This window comes from Gadus chalcogrammus, chromosome 8 (assembly GCF_026213295.1).
Source record: "Gadus chalcogrammus isolate NIFS_2021 chromosome 8, NIFS_Gcha_1.0, whole genome shotgun sequence".
In the NCBI taxonomy this organism is placed as follows: Eukaryota; Metazoa; Chordata; class Actinopteri; order Gadiformes; family Gadidae; genus Gadus; species Gadus chalcogrammus.
In genome coordinates this window covers 12,446,891-12,467,566 of record NC_079419.1, presented here as the reverse complement: position 1 = coordinate 12,467,566, position 20,676 = coordinate 12,446,891, and the positions used below count along the sequence as shown (strand labels likewise).

Here is a 20,676-nt window from a genome sequence, read left to right as displayed (position 1 = left end):
TGGGACCAGCCGGGCTACACCCAGAGCCACCAGGTGGAGTGTAAAGTGGCGGAGGTTGTGTGAAGAGGTGGACTGAGCTGTCTCCAGATCCTCCATGTTGTCCCAACACCTGCTCCACGTGAGCCCGGATGGACTGGGCCACCTGGAAAACATGGAGACCATGGAGACAATAGGCCCAGACGCATGTTGTGTGTATCTTTCGAATACAAATCATTTGATCAATCAACTAACTAAAAAAATATAGATATTTTGAAAACAACAATATAGGTAAACCTTTTTACAAGAAAAGTAAGTAAGTGAATCAAGGTGTGTTAAATTCGATAAACTGCAAAATGATGATAAAACACACAAAGAGGTCAGCAGAATATCAGCATGGAGGCATCTAATCCCGACATCTGGAGAGTGGAGACCTGGTGAGAAGCAGTGGGCAGGAGGAGGCGGGTGGTGTGTGTCTTCCGTCACCCTGACCCGGTGGAAAGAGGAGCAGAGTGTTTTGCTTGGTCTCCTTGGTGAGCATGGTGATCGTCTGAGTGGGCCAGATTGTTTGGTTTCACGCCCTATTGTGCTACTTTTGATCACGTTGGACTTTAAAAAATAGCCAAACGTTTGTTAGCCGTAGTTGTGCTGGGGACAGTACTGGTCAGTACCTGAGTCAGAAGCTGAGAAACGACCTCGATATGATGAAGGCATTAGCAACAAACGCCCACTAGGGCGTCGCTGAGGCTTGGGTGTAGTCGACAGCCGCCTCGACCTCAGTGGAGGACGGCCACAACAGACTGTGATTGAAAGTTCTGAAATGATTCAACTCGGATCCTATATTTTTGGATGATAAAGACAAAGATACCGTGACACATTATAATATGAACATTCTTTAAAGCAGGCCCATGCCCATGTCTACAAATGATATCTATACGAATAGCCACAAGATGGCGTTCCTTGCTTAAGGGCCTCGGCACAGAACCAATTACAAGCAAGTTGCAACTGTTAAAAAAAACATAGTAAAATAATATTTAACGTTATCTTTCCAACAATTTTTTTTTGTGATCATAAAACTCTCAGGCATTAACCTCAACATTCCAAGTTATTGTTGGTAGGCCAGAGCAGTGCAGTTCATTGTTGTTCTTTGGTGTCCCCTTGGGCCCTAAAGTTGATAAATCTATGCAGTCATTCATATGTGCATCATTTTCGGCCGCCATTAAGGAGCCTCTGCGACGGTTTTACACACAATCGATTTTAGAGTTTAACACTAAGCTGTGCTGGAAGGTAAAATCTAACCATGACTTGTTGGCAACTTGCAAAGTCCTTTTACAATTCCCCAGCAACAATTATTTACATTTTTATATTCAAGTTGAAGTGGTGTGGTTGTCCCTGTATGAGCGCGAAAAAACGATTTTTATGGTAAGCATCCGGTCGAGCTAATGTGACGAAGCACACGATTACGTTTGTTTCTCCCCACTGAACAATTCAACTTACTACCCTCACGAAGGTAGGAGGCAGAAACACTTGTCCTGCCACTTTGCCAGCTCACGACCACTTTTAAAGTGTGAACGAGTAGTTGGCCCGTCTGATTCCAGGTGAAGAAGCCGAAGACGATGGACTGGTTCCACTGTAACCGATGTTTCAGGAGGAAAGGGCCCAAGTTCTTCGTCTCCAGTTGTGGCCATATCTGCTGTGAGGGTTGCATCAACTCCAGTAGGTATTTCTGTGCTGCTTACACTTCTTTTTATTTTTCCTATTCATTATTCATATACACTAGTATTGGGCAGTAAACGTGTCGCCCTTCCCAGCAGAACAATGCACCGTTTGTGGAGCCAGTTGTCATTATCTGCCTCTTACAGATGCGGTGGGTCTAGCTTAACGATTTCTAATGAAAAGTCGAAACCTAGAGGTGCCCTAAAACTTTCACAAAACCTTTATTTGGGCTAAATTGTTTGTTTTTTAGATGAAGCCACAGGAAGAAGTGTTTTTCAAGGACCCTGTGAAACTTATTCAAACACGGCTTGAGCACATAACACAGGTTTGTGTGTATTAGCGAAGGATGATCTTAGATTAGGGTAATGGTCCTAAATGAAAGAGATATAATTAGTATAACGTTAGCCAACTTGCTTTTAACCCTTGTTACCTACAGATTGCCCTCTTTCAACGCAAACAGAAGGAGCGAGTAACGGCCTACTTCAAGCATAAGTCTTCTGAACTGGAGAGACGCCTGAAGGAGGCCACAGAGCAGGGTTACAGGTGTGTGTGTGTGTGTGTGTGTGTGTGTGTGTGTGTGTGTGTGTGTGTGTGTGTGTGTGTGTGTGTTCCTTCCAGCTAGCCAAGCTAAACACAATTAGGTAAGTAGGCTATATAGTATCTGTTCCTGCATTCAATAAACGTTCAGTTCTGCTACTGTCAACACATGGCTAAATATTTTAATAGTATAGCATATTATATATTATTATAGCATATTAATACCATATTAATAAAAAAAAAGTTGTTTTCTAAGGTTCTTCTACCTGAGGTGGTGGGACTACACATCTCCTGGGTGCTGTCTTAAAAACACTTTAGTTTTGTCGGTGTGATTTCCACAGGCAAGTCTGTGAGCTGAAAAGACAAAATGCAGAGTTGAAGAAGCCTCTTTCTCAGAGAAGGGTGAGTGTTGAGAGAGTAGCTTGATACTGCCTACTCCATCCACAACGTCCATAGCACTGTCTAATCCAAAGTTCACGCGTATCTCCTTACCACAGGTCTCACCGGGACAATTTCTAACAAGCAGGTAAGAAAAACTTGAATCGCCACTTTTGTGTTCCAAAAATGCCGGTGGAATGAATATCATGAATCGGTTTGATGGGGTTTGTATATGTTTCAATGACACACAGTGCCCACAGGATATCTCTTCCAGTTGCGGTCACACCTCCAGGTAACCACAAAAATAAGGGCTTTAATTATGTAGCTCAGTTAATTTGTATACGCCTCACAAGACTTGCTTAGTACTACTGAACTGAGTAATGGTTTCTTCCCCCTCCCCCCTAGTGACACCTTGCCCACAGAATATGAGGTACGTGGTTTACTGCCTAGGCACAACAGCAGCGTCCTGGTGGTCAGGGAAGGTTTGACTCCCAGTCAAAAGAGTCTGGACTCAAACCCCAATGTCTGCAGTAGCTATCCTTCACAAGCAGAACGATTTTAGTATCCCCAAGAAAGCTTTCGCATTCATGGAATTTGTATTGGTGTAGAAATACAAGTTACAAAATAAGCAAAAGAACAAATTGGCCAATAACTTAGATACATAAAATAAATACGAGTGTTAATGTATGTCAATGTAAATTGTGCGGGTGTATTGTGCAAATTGCACAGTTCCTGCTCATGAATGACATCTACATAAAAAATAAGGCAAAGAAAGTGCCCTTTAATGAAAGAATAGTCCTCAGCAAAAGTGCTTTGTAAACCTGTGCTTGACTCACTGTGTGGTCTTCAGTCATCCCAGCTCGGCCGAATCCCAGGGGAGAGCTAGAGGCCCACGGCTTTCCCTCACGGTGAGCATGATATGCATTCACACCTCCAGCCATCTCCATGGGCTTCATTCACCAAGCGGCCATCTTGGTTCTTAACGCTAGCTGGGTGGTGGAACTGAATGCGTAATTCTGCATTCAGCTCACCCACCCAGCTTGCGGAACCAAGATGGAGGCTAGGTTAATGAGGTCCATGCTCTTAGCATGTGAAAACCCACACCTTTTTTAAACCGCACAATAAAAAATAAAAATAAACTACATTTGACATTTACTTTAAACCATTGCATATAAATATACATTTTAACCCCCTAAATGAATTGCACATAAAAGCTATTATACTTTTAAGGATCGATTTAATTGAAATACAACATATATTATGATATATTATTGTGCTGAATAATAATAATTGTATTTTGTGTATCTGTTTATCTTTATGATTTATGTTTATTTTTATTTAAATATTTCCCTTCTGGTTGTATTGTTGTACAACTCTTGAATTTGTTTTGACCAAATCATTGTCCATACATGTACCTCCTCATTATAGCCTGGCTCCGCCCGCCTAAGTACTTCCGCTCAATTTTAATTTCCCTTCAGTACTAGGTCTGGGTCTGCGGTATGTTAGTGGGTTTTCTCCGTCCAAATAGAGGGAGTGGCTGAGAACATTGACGTTAAAGTCAGCTCTCGTTGACAGACATCTTCACGCACGGTGTTTGGTTTGTTTACAGCCTGCGCGCAACGTGATTCCTGGCCAAACGTTAGCGATTGATTATGGCAGATCCAGATTGACACTGGGCAGATCCAATAGTTTTAAACTTCAACAGACCCCCGCCTTAGAGTGAGTTAACGTTAGTCAATTGAGTGGGTCCAGACTCTCTGTGCAAATTAAATGAAGTACGAGAGTCTGGTAGGACCAGGCTAACATCATTACCCATTGATGATCCGAATCCTGTACTAAACTTTTTGGATGAACCAAATAGTTTACATTGTATGTGTGGTCTGTTACTATCTTAAAGACACCACCTGGATCGGCCCGGTCCATGTCCACTCATACTTCCCATCAGGACTTCAGTAAGTGTCTCTACAGACCATCGCTTTGTTCGTTCAATGGTGACAATGTATTGATAAAGCTCTTAACTTCTTGATTTTCAAAAGGTACACCAGTCTCCTATACTCCTCCATTCAGGTAACGTATAACGTTCCAAACACTGTCTGAAAGGCAATTACCTTTTTACAGTTTATTGATGTTAACATGTGGTCCAGTAGATCTCACCATCCAATTCACAGATACGTACAGGTATATGCCAGAGTAAATCAAACATGAGCTTGCAGATACGCCTGGTTCCTAGGCTAGTTTACATTACCATTTGTGTTTAAATAAAACGTTTTTAAAAAGAAAGGTGGTAGGAAAGTATAGCCGCGAGAGTGTTTAGTTCCCAGCCAAATGAATGAGTTTGATCCCTGATCTCCGCGGACCACCTTGGTAGCTTGGCTGCCAGATAAATAAATAAAACACATTTTCTTCTTCATTTTTAGGGCGGGAAATCAAAACCCAAATGTTTTCCAGTTTCAGTTATTCAGTGGATCATCCCTACAGTCTCCCAGACCTGGGAGAAATTGGCACTGAAATCCATTTAGTGGTCACGTTTCTGGTCAATTTAGTCACGATGAGGTCATCCCATTTATGGTAAACCCTAGGTTTGTTTTTGTAGTTGAATGACTTGTTCGTTTTGCACAGGCCATGTGGCATTATGCTGTTTAAGATATATATCCATTCATAGGTTTTCATATTCTATATTTTATTCATAAGAAAATGGCTGGAAAAGTTAATTTCTATTCATGGTTTCAAAAAACATGCAGTTTTTGTACCAATAAACTTTTATTAGCATTGTTGACATTGTTGAACAATCAGTGTGGAATTTGAAACGTTATTGCTTTTTAACACTCGATATACACAGCAGTCAAGATTTCTGAAAATAGATGTATATATACATCCCTATAATAATGGTGACTTTAATATTGGAAGACCAAAAGGAGGTTAATTGCAATGAAATATATGGTATCTTATAAGTATTCAAAATTAAAATATTCAAAACCTCATTCGAATTTTAAGGGCATATTATATTTATAGTACAAAACAACCATAATTGTGTCAATTCAATGCCAATTCAAGTCATATTAGTCTAGTCCTATTCCTGAACAAATGTAATCTAAAAATAAGATAAACAAAAAGGTTAAATGACAGTAAATGGGCGTGTTATGAAATCAATGTTATTTACTGTGTGTTACCAGTGATACAATTGTGCAAAATGGACTGGATGATGTAGGCCATCTTTCAGTATACGAAAAGCTATTATAGATTCACAACCATCTCTACAAATGGAATACTAGTATTTGGCTACTTTTCATACTCTTCTAATGGAATACGTAAACCATTAAAGTAACAATTCATGATATGTCACACATGTAAACACCTTAATTACATCTGTGCTTCAACTCATTATCTAAGGTGGATAGAAATCACGGCTGTTTGTTTTGTATCTTTTATTTCACTAGTCAATCCCCATCTACTTCTACAAATGGGCCGTCTGCGCTCACTTCCAGTATTTCGTTTATATTAACATGCCCCGCGTTGCCAGTTGTCATTTACATACGATACACCTGGTCCTGTTCCTCCCTACAACTACTACATTTCCAGTAGATAAATGGACATTATGGCCCAAACCACTACCCTTGCATCAACTACAGAGATTACAAAATATGTATCATAGCGGAGAGAAAAATACTGATACCGATCAAGTCAGCGAGTGCAAAGCCAAATTCGGGTTGAACCTCCTCCCTTTTGATTGGAGGGACATTGTTAAGGAGATGCACAAATTGAACTAATTACTGACGGGTTTTTTTCTGCAGTCAAACTGGAGCAGACCTACACTAAACACATTGCAAACCTCAGATTTAATACTTCTTGAGATGCGCAGGCTCTAAAAATGAATACATGAACAAAATGAATATATTTCAGGTATATGCATGTACTAACAGTCTGTAAATAAAAACTAATAGAATAGCCAGACTACCACACTTCGTTAAAGTACTACATTAAGCATGGTACAAGGTTCAATAAAAAAAAACTAAAATGACACTGGTTGTCATCGAAAGAGATGGCTTAACGAACGGGACAGCAGGCTCTGAAACAGCTAGTGCAACATGACAGTTTTTTAAGTGTGAATGTCCAGTGTGCCATTTGTGACAGGAATAATTGGCAATAAACACACGATTACACAGTGATAAGTCAACAATTACCATAATTATATAAACTTTCCCAGAGCAGCGCTGTGTCTGCAAAATTCTGAGATACACTGAAGTACCAAATGTACTACAAATATAAATTATACTGCTACAATACTAAAAAATAGATGTATTGCTCAGACAATCTAAACTGAGACAACTATCCTAAAATACAAACCAGTGTACAACATCCTTTTTTTTTCTTGAGGCAGTTCTTTAAAAAGCAGAAGCACAGTTCAAGACCAAATATATTAGAATACACGGGAAAAACCGCATTATAATAATAATACAAAACAATTGCTTGACTTTTGAGCTGGCTCTTGGAAGACGTAACGGATGCAGATCTATTCCAGTTAAAGCGATGCTAACCAATGGGGGGAACACACTCCACCAGTGTCTTTTTCCTCAATCCGTGTTGTCGGACTCCAGTTCGGTGACGTCGCTCACCTGAGACGCAAACCACTCGCGGACCTGCTGGTAGCTCATTCTAGACCTCTTGCACAAGGAGTCAAGGTCTTTTTCCTGCAGCTTCCCAGTTGACTGGTGATACGCTTCCAGCGGTTGGATGTTCAGGGTGTCCGTGTTGGCGGCAGTTCCGTTGGCCTGACTCGACTTTCGCTTGCGACTACCGCCACTGCCGCGTGGTGTGGTACTGTTGCCGTTGGTTACGCCAGCGTTGCCTTGCTGCGTGGCCAGCTCTGCCAGGAACTGCTCCCGCACGCCCTGCACCCAGCGCAGCTGCCCGTTCTTAACCGCGTAGCGTGTATCCCCAAACCACTGAATGACGTCTGCGCGCGGTAAGCCGGTGAGCTTGACGAGCTCAGTGTAATCTTCACTCTTTGGCCACTGGCAGCGCAGGAAGTGCTGCTTTAGGACGTCCAGTTGTTCCTTGGTCTTCCGCGGTCGCCCAGCAGGGGTGAGGGCTGGGGAGGAGGAAGCAGAGGACCCCGATCCCCGGGAGAGTTGTGGGGTCACGGGCGGTGAGCCCCCCTTGGTGGAGCGCGACGACTTCTTTGATCTGCTGACGCCGTTTGAAAGTCGTTTGGTAGGTGAGGCAGTTGGTGGTGGGGTGCTAGCGGGGGAGGGGCAGGGAGAAGGTTTCAATTCTTTCTCCTCCATTGGTGGGGGTGTTGTTGGCTCTATCTTGGGGGGTAGTGGCTCTATCTTCTGCAGGATTTTCTCAATCTTCTCTGTTGTTTTCTCAATCTTCTGTATGGTTTTCTCAGTCTTCTGTGTGGTTTCCTCAGTCTTTGCTGCGGTTTTCTCAGTCTTCAGTGTGGTTAGCTGAGACTTCACTGTGGTTTCCTCAGCCTTCTGTGGGATTTCCTCAATCTTCGCCGTGATTTCCGCTGTCTTCTCTTTGAGTTCCATAGTCTTCTCTGTGATATCCTCAGTCTTCTCTGTGATTTCCTTCTTCTGTGTGGCTGGCTCAGTCTTCGGTTTGATTTCCTCAGACTTCTGTGTGGCTTGCTCAGTTTTGGGGGTCTTGGTCAATTGTAACGGTTTCTCTTCAATCGGTTCTACCTCAACAAAATGGTTGCCATTACTGGAAGCCTCCTTCTCAGCTGCCTGTTCCTCGGCTTCCACAACTCGTTCCCCAAAGGCCTCCAGGCTGTTTGTGAGAAAAGTCCGGAAGAAGTGAGAGTCTTTAATCCCATTGCTACGCGTTACCTCCTGTGCATTCAGGCCGTTTTGTTGCAGATGTGTCTTCGGAGAAACCAGCGGAAGGGGTTGAATCTGCTGAAGCCCCTCTTGCGTTTCCGGCACAGCGGGGTGGGAGTAGGTCTGTGCGGCGCTGAGGGCCCCCCGGCCCACCCTTAGCTGGTACCGGCTATCGCTGAACCACTTTCGGATGTCGTTGCGGCTCAGCCCCGTCTCCTCCTGCAGTCGCCGTAGCTCTATCTCCGTGGGCCAGTTCTCCAGCAGGAAACTGGTGCGGAGAACGGCGAGCTGTGCCTTCGACTTCTTGTAGCGTCCGTGACGTCGCTGCTGCTGTGCCTGCTGCTGCTGTTGTTGCTGCTGCTGCTGCTGCTGCTGCTGCTGCTGCTGGGTGGAAGACTCAATGGAGAGGTCCAGCGAGACGTCAGCCACCACAGTAGCTGGCGTGTCCACAGGGGGGCGGTAGTAGTAGGAGTCCTGGGGTGGCGGGAGGGAAGATTTGAAACACAGGACCGCCGGTCTGGCGGGTTTGTAAGAATCCTGGGATTCGTACACCGATTTCTTTTTGGCTGGCATCGAAGTGGAGCGGGCCCCTTCTATTTCATGACCGCTGTCACCGTCCACCATAACGATCGCCTCGTAACCCTTTCTCTTGCCCTTCGCAGGCGATTCTGTGTTTTTTACTTTAACAGAGTCGCCAGCGAGCTCAGGCACCGAGAGCTTCCTGCGGGTCTCCTCGATTTCCTCCGAGGCCCAGCTGATGCCGTACTTGATCCTCTGAACCATGAACCACACCTTCACTTTGTCCAGTGGTAAGGCGCATGCCCTGGCGAGGGCACTCACTTCACGGGACGTCGGGTACGGAAACAAATTAAATGCCTGGACTAGCTCTGGTATGGCGTCTAGTTCTCTGGTCTGATCGGCCTGGGTCCAAACCAGCTTCAGTCCTTCAGAGACGAGGGGCAAGCAGACGACAGAGTTGTTGTTCGTGCTGAAGCTAGCAACGCCTTTGTCGTCATCCGCTGAGTCAGCAGATTTGTGTACATCCTTGGTAGAGCGGCAGACTTTGTGCTTCTCCTGCTCTTGGGTCTTGGTCATCACCATCACCTTGTAAGGCTCTTTCATGTGTACGGCAGCGGATTTTCTACCGCCGAGTTCACTGGGAGCTGCCATCAGGGACATGGTAGAAGGGCTTTTCTACCTAAATAAAAGAGAGACAAAACAAAATTACTTTCTCACCACAACTTGTCTCAACCAGTTAGTCACCATTAAAGTAACATCCGTGACATCATCTGGGTAACAGAACAGAAAAGGTGAAGCTTGCGTGCAATCGCCACTTCTCGTGGCATTCAAAACTTTCTATTCTAAAAGTCAATTATCCGACAGCTGTTTCACACCCCTCCCCCCCCACCGACCCACCAGGGCTTGGCACCCTGTCCTCCCCGCGCCTCGCAATGAAACCGGTCGTATACTACACCGTCCAGATTGACCACCCCTCCCCCCTGAGACCAAGAGTTGGGGACTGACTTTTGTTTCGTGGGAGTGGTGTCAATGGGTGGTGACGGGTGGGGTAGGGTGGGAGCTTGGCTTGGGGGGGGGGAGAGGGGGGGAAGAGGGGGGTGAGGAAAAGGAGGAGGAAGGAGGGGAAAGAGGGGCATACGAAATCCATCACAGTCCACTTTCTCACCAGTTCCCTGCACTGGCTTTGTTCTACTTCAAGTTCTTAGTCCTTAAAAGAGATTCAAGAGTCTTCATGGACACAAATCCACACAGTGCAAACACCAATGTAAATCTAAAAGCCAGCAGCGAGCTTGAGCTTTTGTCAGTCTGATTTAGTAGGCGAGGAGGATGTTTAAGAGTACACATAAAGCAAATGTAAAATGATCCAGACTCGAAAACAGATTATTTTGTATGGATCAATGCAAACCATTTTAGTGAACTTTGTATGTTGAATAGTGTATGTTATATAAAAGGTTCAGAACTATAACATGGATTAAACAAATTGTAGCTCATACCTCAGCTGTACTGGGTCGATTTGTAATGAAACAGGTGTCACAATATTAACAACTTAAAGCTTTACAATGAACTACTGTTCTTTGTTTACTAAACCAAATGTTCCGAACTCAGTTTACAGATTACGCCACATCTGATGGTGGCAGAGCGTGCCAATTGGCCACTATCACAAACAAGTTTGTGTTCCGTTTATTTTTTACAGTAGACCTAGATGGAGAACGGGCAAAATTTTCAGTCGCAAATCTGTCGTTAAATACAACATTTTGTAATCCACATCGTTCTACAGAGTCGGTGAAATACATTTCTCCAAACTTGTTCCCCGATCCCTTTAAAAACACACTGGGCTCGATCCTTTGTGGCGTACTAAGTAAAATGCCCAGACTGCACAGGCGCATTTGGTCGTTGGACACGCTTCAGTGAAACACAAAAATAAACTTACCATTAATGCCAATGCCGCTTTTGTCTTCAATATGCGTGTACGATTGCGTACACGGCTACCACTCTTATCCGAATAACAGTCTTCTCCTAAAATCAAGTCTTGATCAACACTGGGAAACAATACCGTCTGTTTGGTACCCTCGCTTAGTTATCAAGCACTCGACCGGATTAGGATTGGGATACAAAGATGCCAAATAACTAACTTTCTCGCTTTACGCGTGAGTTAAGAACGGTGTGAATCGTTATCGTCGAACAGCTGTGTGCTGAAATCTTTAATTTACAAACTAGAGGACTGAACTTGGATGCCCGTTACTTTAGCCTCTTCGGTCCGTTGTTGCTTTTGTTCTGAAACTGAGAAGTCTTTCCTCTGTCCGGCCACAGCGAGGCTAGGCGGAGCTGAGGACCAGGAAACTATGAGGGCCGGAGTCTCCCAAAGTGACGATGTTGTGGGTGTGCCATCCTGTGAAATGCCAAGCACGGATTGGAGGAAACAGGCGCCCGTATAATAAAGAGTAAACGACACAATTAAAATCTATGATATAAAAATCGATAAACCGATAGACATAAAACCGACAAGAAAATGTTAAGCTTACCTATTAATCACAAATCAAATTTTCTCTAAATAATAGTGTTGCGTTACCCCGTCTGAAACCCAATAATATCTTTGGGTAATAATCAGCTAGGAGAGATTTGCTTCATGCATTTGCAAACCTCATCGAGTCATGGATATGTGTATGTATGTACTATTCATGCAATTAATAAATTATGTTGTGGATATAAATATATACACAAATACAAAAAATCTAATAAAATACACAAACAAATAAAATCGACCACGAATTTAAGTTGTCTTTTATAACAATATTTAATAATAGTTAAAATAACAACATAGGATTACAAAATAGATATGATTAAAATACATTCATTATCTAGTGACTTCATCTCATGTGCAGAATTTGTTATTAGATATACATAAAAAATGTAAACAATTAGGTTAATAGTTAATAAAAATGTGCCTCTTTTTCAAAACATTCCTTCATCCAATCACATCTTCACAGATAACAATCCTTCTGCCTTAGGGTCAAGCATGTTTAAAGAATCAGTATAAAGTAGTACCGGGAGCCTAGCCTACAGAGGGAATAGGAAACGGTTCTATGGCTACAGAGGCTGGGGGGATGCGGCGGGCTGGTTAGAAGCGCCCCCCAGAGAGGGTGAGCATGAAGCGGGGCACCCGGAGGAAGGAAGGCACAATGGGGGCCAGCCAGGAAAGGTAAGGGACCTGGGACACCAAGAACTTCAGGGTGGTGTAGTCGGTCACGCTGCGCCCTGGCAAGTCAAGAGGATCACAAATCAATGAGAATTTTTTTTTCAATTACAGGCAAAAAACACAAAAAATAAATGCAAACATCTCTTCTATCACTAATACAAAACTAGGACATTTTTTGGCAATATGTAAACCATTTATATATGATTTGTGCCCGGTCAAGTGTTTGTGCAGCAATATTTCTCTTTTGTGGGTACTCTGATTGTCATGGAATGCTCTCAGCTTGGAACTCTCTTTGGATGAAAGCATCTGCTGATGTAATGTAAATATAATGTAAATATATGAATACGTAGTTTTACCGTCAACATCAAGTATCCCGTAGCGGCGTGCCAGGTCGCAGGTCATCAAGACCTTCCCCGTCATTGACATTAGATTTTTATCTACCGGGCAGAAGTACAAAATACCCACACATATATAAAAGCAAGACGATCAAATACATTTTTGCATTGTCATATTTCCTTGTTATTTTATCATTATCATTGAATAATGTTAACAAAGATTTTTTGGAATTGTTCAAAGCCTCACTTGTCAGTCGCTTCTGATAAAAGCGGCTTCTCATTGATTAAATGTAAATAATTGAAGAATATCCAATGAGCGCAATTGTACCTTTTGCCAGCTCCACAATGCACTTCCCGCTCACTTCCGTGCTCTCTCCACCCATCCACAGCTCTTTGAGCTAAACGGAAAACAGAAAACACAACCAGAACGTCAAAACAGAGCGAGGGATGAAAAGCCTTATGTTGTGGCACTGAAGCTTTCGTGGAAGTATTGTACTAATATAAAGCACACATTTCCGTCTTCTCTTATTATATTAAAACCAATACATCGATACAAAAAATATCACTAAGTCGGTTTGAATAAAAGTCATTTGATAAGTGACTAAAGAGGGAGACTACACAAAAATAATAGTATTTACTTGATTAAATCCCAAACAGGAGATGTGGGTGTCAGGTCAGAGGTACAGAGCAGTGATAAGTAACATAACATCTGACTCTAATTAGAGGAGCGTCTGTATGTGGGCTCGATCTGCGGTTCACCGATCATAGTCACACTTGGCGAGTGCAGTGCTGAGGACCCAAGGAAGTGCAGTGTTGCGTGTGCCGTTACAAACAGGCACGGAACGGGCACTGCACTGGCGGGTGTACTGCTGAGGACCCGAGGAACTGCAGTGTCGAGGTTGAATTTGATTCGCTGAGCGGTTCTCGAGAAAGCTGCAAGCAGCAATACGAGGGGCCAAGTAAGAAAGCAATCTGGTTCTCTGACAGGCCACTGGACTAGTCACATTTAAGATTCCCTATCAAAAATATTAATAAGGAAATACAACAAAGAATAGACTGAAAAAATATATCGATGCACAAAATCTAAGTAGTGGAAAATGCCTGTAAGGGCAGACGGAATACCTTAGGGTCGACGGCCTCTCCCTTTTCTGTGTTTAGCATTTGGGACACCAGCTCTGTTGGCACGGCGCCCGGCCACAGGCTGACTGAGGCCACCCCGCTTCTCTTCAGCTCCACGGCCATGTCTGCGGCCAGCCGATCACACTGAATTACAGACATGGAATGATATTTAATAATTGTAGTTAAAACATGGCTGTAGTTACCTTCACAGCTCCATCCGATCCTTTAGGCATTTTTATTTGGGAAATATTAAATGTATTTCAAGTTGTAATATGTCTGTATTTGGACCACTTTTTCAAGAATATACTCTGAAATATACTTTATATGTAACTTTAAGATGATATTGTTCCGTAGTGGCCTAAGAGAGGGTAAACTTGTGTTTGCTTTGTGTTGAGCTGGTTTTGGTTTCACCCATGTGTACTCTTGACTGTTTTGCTTCCACTGGGGAATTGACTTAGGTAATTAAATAATTCAACTGATTAGACAGGATTAACACGTCTGGACTGCGGTACAAAAACAGGCTGCAGAGAGCGCGCCAACTCACCGCAGCTTTGCCGACGCCGTAGGACACGTTGAAGAGGTACTTCAATCCCCCGATGGAGGAGATCATGACGATCAGCCCCCGCCCCTGCTCCACCATCATCCTGGAGGCGTACACTGAGCAGAAGTAATGGCCCCTGGGCAAGAACACAGAGACTCAGGAAAAACGGCCTTTGAACACACAGTCGTTTAATCATTTGTGAATACATTGTTGATTTATTTAGTTACGATTGGGGACATTTCCACTGCAGCTCTATGGCTGTGAATGACGATGATCATCTTCATCTTTAATCTTCCAACACAACCACGGTTCTTGCCAAAAATCCCATGGATACTTTATTGATATGTTTTTTTGGATCAAACACTTTGAAGAGACCGAACACCACCCACCCACACCTCCTCTGTCGACAGTTCACATTTGTAATATTTCGAATTTGGGGAGAGGGTGGGGATAGGTCAGGTTGCTTCGGATGTTAGTGAGACCCACTGGGAACGTCTGAGGGAGCTTGTGGGTGAGTCAGTGAGTCAGCTTATGATTGAGTAGTATTAGTAAAATGACCGATCTTCTGGATGACTGTTGACTGTCCAACCCATTTTAAAAGTTATTCACTACACTCGAAACACTGCCGATCATTCTAAAGAACATTGGTGAATTAGCATTTCTGTATTCTTGAATTTCACGTTGGGGATTATGGAGAACAATGATTTCAGGAAAGCGTCTGTACTTCCCGGTACACCAGGTGTCCTCAAGAGTGTCATGAATATGGTTGGAATGTTACTCACTCCCATAGACACATACGCTGGATACTGTGGCGTCACAGAATCCATCACAAGACTCATCCGATTCCATTTAAATGAGCTGTCATGATTAGCATGGAAGGAATTCATTCCGTGTTATTGTTAAGTTAAAATCTAGACACATTGGTAGCAGTACCAATCAAACAGGAGCACCTATTTAATCCTCTGAATGTTGTTGCCCAATAAATAAGCAGAGAATTATATATTTGTTATCCATTACGGCTTCATTCACTAATATCGTGTTTTGTCTGCAGAGTAACCAACCGTTAAAACCCTTCGGCTAAATATAGCCCTAACAAGATGGCGCAGATGCTTTTATCCAAAACGACTAACACTAATTCAGATATAGTTCACTAAGGAGCTGGTAGGGGTTAGGATCTCTTGCTTAAGGATGCCAACAGGTAGACTGCAGACATGGGGATCGAGCTCAGTGCCTTTCGGCTGAGATTTGAACACTCCAGCCCCACTATCCTGCCCCTCGGTTTGTTTACATCTCAAGGAGGCACTTCATCCATGGGTACATTGCCTGAAGTTACAAAATGAATGACTAACGGCAGCTTGCCATGAATAAGCAGGATCATGACTTGGCAGCGGCCATGACTCAGCACAAACACCTACCTCAGGCCTGTGTTATTGATAGAATCCCAAATGTCTGGATCTGTCTCCCAGAACTTCTTCCCCATGCTGTCAAAGATAGCCTGCAATTGGAAGAGCAACAAGAAGACTTCAGGCTCAAGCCCCATGATAAACAAACGAATGAGGATATGTTTAAAAACACATGCCTAATTTTCTCCTCTATTTCCACATTGCGTCTACACACCAAATCTAGATTCTGCCCATATTGGATTGATCTGAAAACAACGGTTTTGTGTCGATGTGTGGACGTGAAAAAACTATATTCCTGAAAGCATATAAGGCGTATGATCCCTCATATGATCCCTCAAGACATCTGCGGCAGGTTTTAGTGGTCGCATCATCGCACGTGACATTTAGAAACTGTGTGTTTATACATACACCCGGAATGGCATACATAAACAGACAGTGTCTGGGCATTGGCCTACACCGACCTGCACGCCTGCATAGGCGTTGTTGACCAGGATATCCAGGCGGCCATTCTGTTCATGCTTGATCCGCTCAAACAGCTGTTTGATGTCGTCTTCTTTGGAGGAGTCACATACCACCGGCAGGCAGTCGCCCCCCCTCTCCTTTACCTGAAGGGGAGGGACCAGAACAAGGCTATGTAAGCCCACCTTGCTTCACCCCCCACCCCACACTAATGGCAACTCCCAAGAAATCCCAAGAAAGAAAGACTTTGGTCACTCTTTTTTTGCTCGCCTTGTTTTTTTAGATTAGATTACATTCTACTTTCTTATCACTATGCAGAGTAGGCTACAGGTGCACAGCCAATGAAATACAAAGTCAATGCTCCCATATACTACCATGCAATCTTCCCATTAAGTCACCTATTGCACTCATAACCGTCCCTGGAAGGAGAGTTCCTCTGTCAGTGTTCCTTCCTCCTGACTCTGAAATGTTACCTTTGAAGCCCTTTGAGACGGCCACTGTTATAGGGATCTAAACTAATTTAGCAGACACTGCTTTTGTAGCTGTGTCTCAGGCTCTATGTATGAACTTGAAATCAGACTGAGGTGAATCAGACTCAACTTTGATAGGGTTAGCAACGATTGGGAAAATAGCCTAAAAGGATTATGCAATTAAACAGTGATGACCTCTGATCGACTCTGGAAACGGAGTCACATTTAGGTAACATCTATTAACATGAGAAAGTGTTTCATGAAATTTAAATTGCGCCTACTTCCCTCAATAAGTTTGCTTGTTATGTAGAAATAGTGAGTAGTTTGCAAATAAAATGTATTTCATTATGGTGATATTTGATTCAAATGACCTAAACCAGCCAATTCTGTATAGTCTCCCTTTTACCAACAAGAACCGCCATAAACAATCAACTGGAGATGTACCACTATACAAATAGTGTTGTCCGGGTGGCATGTCGTTTTTGAATAATGTGTTCCACCTAGCAGGTGAAGACAGTTAGAGAGCAACCAGATTCGACAGCAAGACTCAGAGCACATGAATCATGTGTTATGTCTTAATCCTGTGTCTCGTATGCATGGACTATATATTCCAAGCCAGTGGAAACAAGTTGACGTCACACATCATCACACACGCACTTGTTTGGGCAATAGTTGCAAACAAATCCAAGACAGAACAGCAGGCATATATGCATAAAACAGTGAACCATCTTGACCAACCAACTAGATTGTAATTCAAATCGAAGCTCCCCTGCCATCCTTATGGGTCAGTGAAAATACAAAGGTGGCCTACCTCTGAAGCAGTCTGTCTCAGAGTCTTCTCTTGTCGCCCTGTTATATAGACAGTAGCCCCTGCTTCGGACAACTGCAGAGCAATGCCTCTTCCGATCCCTCTGGAGGCACCTGTGACCAAACAAATCCAGCCCGTGAGTGCCATCCCTTGTACCAGAGAAGAAAGAATGATCGGTAATACGAAATTGTATCCGATGGTATCTGAAACGGACGGGCTGATCGTTACAGCCAATTACAACCCGTCGGTAGTACGCGACGTGTTACGTGTCTATGTTGTCGCTGCCAAATAAAATCGGACCAATAGGGTGTAGTCGTTTATTACACAACCCGCAAAATAGTTGAACTATTATCCACAGCGCCTTCATATAACCCAATGCACTTTACCGCGGTTCATGTAAGCTTAGTTAAGTTTGGAAATAAGGAGCTTTTCCTAATCAGTCCATCATGCAACCCATACAAGGCGAGCATGTAGCCCCGTTTGTTTGTGACTCAACTGTCCAGCACCAAATATGGGACCCAACTTTGGGGAGCAATGGATAAAATGGGGTCTCGGTCCGGCGTTCATTGCTTTAGTCTAACCTTAAATCACGAGCAACGATCACTTGTGAGTTGTAAGGACATAGGCTACGAGTGCTGTATCACTAAGCATATAAGCCAATGTGGCTTATAGGCAAGGACGCGTTCGTTACCTTTACAGTTATTGTGTTGTATATCGCGGAACAATAGTTGGATCAATATATACTTGCCTACACAAGATGGCGCAGTAAAACAGATTGTGTGCAACTCTTGGAGAAACAACATCCATGGAATGAGGGGTAGAACGCATCGAAGGTTCCAACACAAGAGTGACCTTTGCTCTACTTTTCTGTGGGGTTTGATGCAGTATGAGGGTACCGCTTTGTGCAAGTATTTTCAGAATTGTACATTGAGAGCCGACTTTCCTCAAACCAGTTACATTTATTGAATAAATATAAGGATACCACCATTCAATGTTTTAATTCAGTTAAGGCATGGGGCATAACATCAGATTAATATACTTAACATTAGCATAGGCAAATTCATTCTTTAGGAAGGTGTTTCTATTAATTTCTTTAACTCAAGTAAACGGACTGAAGGCCACTTAATCTGCGTTGACATGATTATCAAACTGGGTCTGCACTGGTGAATCCTCTTCAGATGTGTATGCATGTTAAAAAGACAAAACACAGAGATGCGTGCAGTAAAATGTATATGTCAGCCAACGCAAAAGTTAATTGTAATAATATGTAAATGTTAAACAAATGAATGATGTGACTGATCAAACTACTGTTTGGGATTCATTTAGATTTGATCGTAATACATTTATCGTCTGATTTAAAAAAATAATGAACAAGTGAGATGAAACAGAGGCAATAGTGTAGTCTACTGCATTTATTTCTTGTTATGGTAAAAAAAAGATCACAATAATAAGAAAGTTGAAATTATCAGATTACATTATCAGAAGCTTAAAATACTTTTCGATTTACCCGTGTGTCTTGTATTTCTATTCCCTCCAGAAGCTTACATGATTGGGTACAAACCAGGAGCACAGTGCCTTGAGGTGTCAGGATTTCATAATAATAGTCCATACCAAAGTTCCAATCCCCATGCTATAACTCATTTCCGACCTTTATAAACTGCACACTGTAGGGCCAAGGCCCTGGGAAACGCATTTAGCAACAGATAAACAATAGCCCTTATTCAACTGTTTTTGTTTTTTGTTTGTTTTAATGCTGTAGGTATTCTGCTTCCAAACACTTCATTGGTTTCTATTGCAGGTGATGCAGGTTAACACAATGATCCTACTATCCAAGTTGTATTCAACAATAGATCGCCTACCATCACTGTCAGAGTAGGGTTCAGAGAGAGAGACAGAGAGGGAGAGGAGGAAGAGAGACATTTGGTATTCAGACCTGCTTTTACTTGATATAAAAGTCACAATCACCTTCAAATCCTTTACCCATCGCACATACTTCAATCGAAGCACCGATGTCATGGCTCGACTCCCATAAGCCATCACTCTCTCCCGGCGGTACCGGCCACACTCTGGTAGAACCGTGCTACAAAGGCCGGGTCATGCTCTACCAGGACGAGCAGGAAGTGGTTCCTCTCTTCCTCACTCCATGACTCGAACCACTGGGTCCAGAGACGCAGCTGGCACTCAAAGATGTTCGGAGGTCTGTCTCTAACCTGACGCCGTGCAGAAAGAAGGATAACAACCATGTTAAATTGTAGCATACGCCAGTGATTCCCCACTGGGGGTACGCACCCAGGAGCTTGACATCATGTCCTGATTCAGTTAAGACCAGAAATGTAGGTACACCTCAGCTTCTTCCATTTTACACACCTAGGCCACGACAATATTAATAATGATCCTACGTGTCAAGGTAGTGCAATATTAGTCCAATCGAAAACATTTCTGGTTCCACGTCAATAATGGGATACCTGAGGCATACTGAAGGGGCTGTTGGGGTACATAAGATCAACAAGGTTGGGAAACACAAAGACACACACACACACACACAGGATGAACAAGTACCTGTAGAGTATTGAGTGAATCTAGAAGAGTGCACACTTTCCCAGGTACTGCTTTGCCCAGAAGGTCCTGCAGAAAGCGTTCTCTCTGTGGGCTGGTCCACCCCAAGAACCAGCTCATTACGCACCGGTACTCTTGAAGTGTGACGTATGACACAGGCAGAGAACCCCCACCTGGCACTGCATTATGGGATGCACACGAGAGGGACTCAAGGGTCGGTGGAGCAGAACATTGTGGTGGCGAGGGCAGAGTAAGCAGGCCGGGAGGCGAGTAGCTGGAGGGCCACTCTAGTCTTGCGTTGCCAAGGGTTTCCTGTGTCGAACCAGCTAGGCTGGAAAAGGGACTGGCAACGGCAGGGGTAAACGTGTCGCTAAGCTGCGGTTGTTGTTCATTTGATCCCTGACTGACATGGTAGAACCACGACATCTCTGTAAAGATAAGAGCATTCAGTTTGACAAAGGAATCTACATTCATAAATCTGCTGTAAACACAATGACAGATACATCATAGCAGAGAATATGTCTTCCATTTGAGTACTTCATAAAAACCAAAGACAGCAGCACTATAACAGAATTGATGAAGCGTATTATTAGATGTATGTCAAAGGAAGACATGAACACTTCGTGAATGGATTTCCGAATATAAAATTACTAAACATCTCAACACCCACCTTTTCTGCCGGTGAGTCAACGTGTTTTAGGCATCCCTAGACGGCCGAAACATAGCCTACGGATTAGCTACCAGTCGCTGACATTTGTTTCTAGCCTTACAAACATACTAACGACAGCCAGACGCAGCAAGTGTTGTGCTTTGTGGAACATCACCGTTGCGCTCA

The 20,676-nt window shown here is 43.3% G+C and overlaps 4 protein-coding genes across 7 annotated transcripts; 1 reads left to right on the top strand and 3 right to left on the bottom strand.

Moving 5' to 3' along the window:
* The first annotated feature begins 391 nt into the window (after positions 1-391).
* On the top strand, positions 392-5,378 carry LOC130387067 (RING finger protein 212B-like). Of its 3 annotated transcripts, none has more exons than XM_056596012.1 (13): positions 393-1,486; positions 1,575-1,692; positions 1,791-1,843; positions 1,943-2,017; positions 2,129-2,235; positions 2,571-2,631; positions 2,727-2,755; positions 2,859-2,899; positions 3,013-3,037; positions 3,458-3,515; positions 4,505-4,559; positions 4,644-4,674; positions 5,025-5,378. In XM_056596012.1, the coding sequence occupies exons 2-13, from the start codon at positions 1,593-1,595 to the stop codon at positions 5,113-5,115; spliced, it is 726 nt and encodes a 241-aa protein (XP_056451987.1). In that variant the 5' UTR covers positions 393-1,486; positions 1,575-1,592; the 3' UTR covers positions 5,116-5,378. The 3 variants fall into 3 exon arrangements, with proteins under 3 accessions (XP_056451988.1, XP_056451987.1, XP_056451986.1); XM_056596011.1 differs by having other exon boundaries at positions 1,788-1,843; XM_056596013.1 differs by lacking the exons at positions 2,859-2,899; positions 3,013-3,037 and having other exon boundaries at positions 392-1,486; positions 1,788-1,843.
* homeza (homeobox and leucine zipper encoding a) lies at positions 4,559-11,505 on the bottom strand. The gene is made up of 2 exons (XM_056596010.1): positions 10,885-11,505; positions 4,559-9,633 (listed from the first exon to the last, which is right to left on the bottom strand). The coding sequence occupies exon 2, from the start codon at positions 9,612-9,614 to the stop codon at positions 7,179-7,181; it is 2,436 nt and encodes an 811-aa protein (XP_056451985.1). The 5' UTR covers positions 9,615-9,633; positions 10,885-11,505; the 3' UTR covers positions 4,559-7,178.
* Positions 11,506-11,723: 218 nt separating this feature from the next.
* Positions 11,724-17,593, bottom strand: dhrs1 (dehydrogenase/reductase (SDR family) member 1). The gene is made up of 8 exons (XM_056596081.1): positions 17,289-17,593; positions 16,010-16,153; positions 15,561-15,640; positions 14,149-14,281; positions 13,608-13,748; positions 12,814-12,883; positions 12,507-12,587; positions 11,724-12,209 (listed from the first exon to the last, which is right to left on the bottom strand). Exons 1-8 carry the CDS (start codon positions 17,430-17,432, stop codon positions 12,073-12,075), a joined length of 930 nt encoding a protein of 309 aa, XP_056452056.1. The 5' UTR covers positions 17,433-17,593; the 3' UTR covers positions 11,724-12,072.
* Positions 17,594-17,820: 227 nt separating this feature from the next.
* c8h14orf119 (chromosome 8 C14orf119 homolog) lies at positions 17,821-20,655 on the bottom strand. 2 transcript variants are annotated; one of them, XM_056596086.1, is made up of 4 exons: positions 20,512-20,655; positions 19,845-20,269; positions 19,279-19,495; positions 17,821-19,149 (listed from the first exon to the last, which is right to left on the bottom strand). In XM_056596086.1, the coding sequence occupies exons 2-3, from the start codon at positions 20,265-20,267 to the stop codon at positions 19,322-19,324; spliced, it is 597 nt and encodes a 198-aa protein (XP_056452061.1). In that variant the 5' UTR covers positions 20,268-20,269; positions 20,512-20,655; the 3' UTR covers positions 17,821-19,149; positions 19,279-19,321. The 2 variants fall into 2 exon arrangements, with proteins under 2 accessions (XP_056452061.1, XP_056452060.1); XM_056596085.1 differs by having other exon boundaries at positions 17,862-19,495; positions 20,512-20,654.
* Positions 20,656-20,676: the final 21 nt, after the last annotated feature.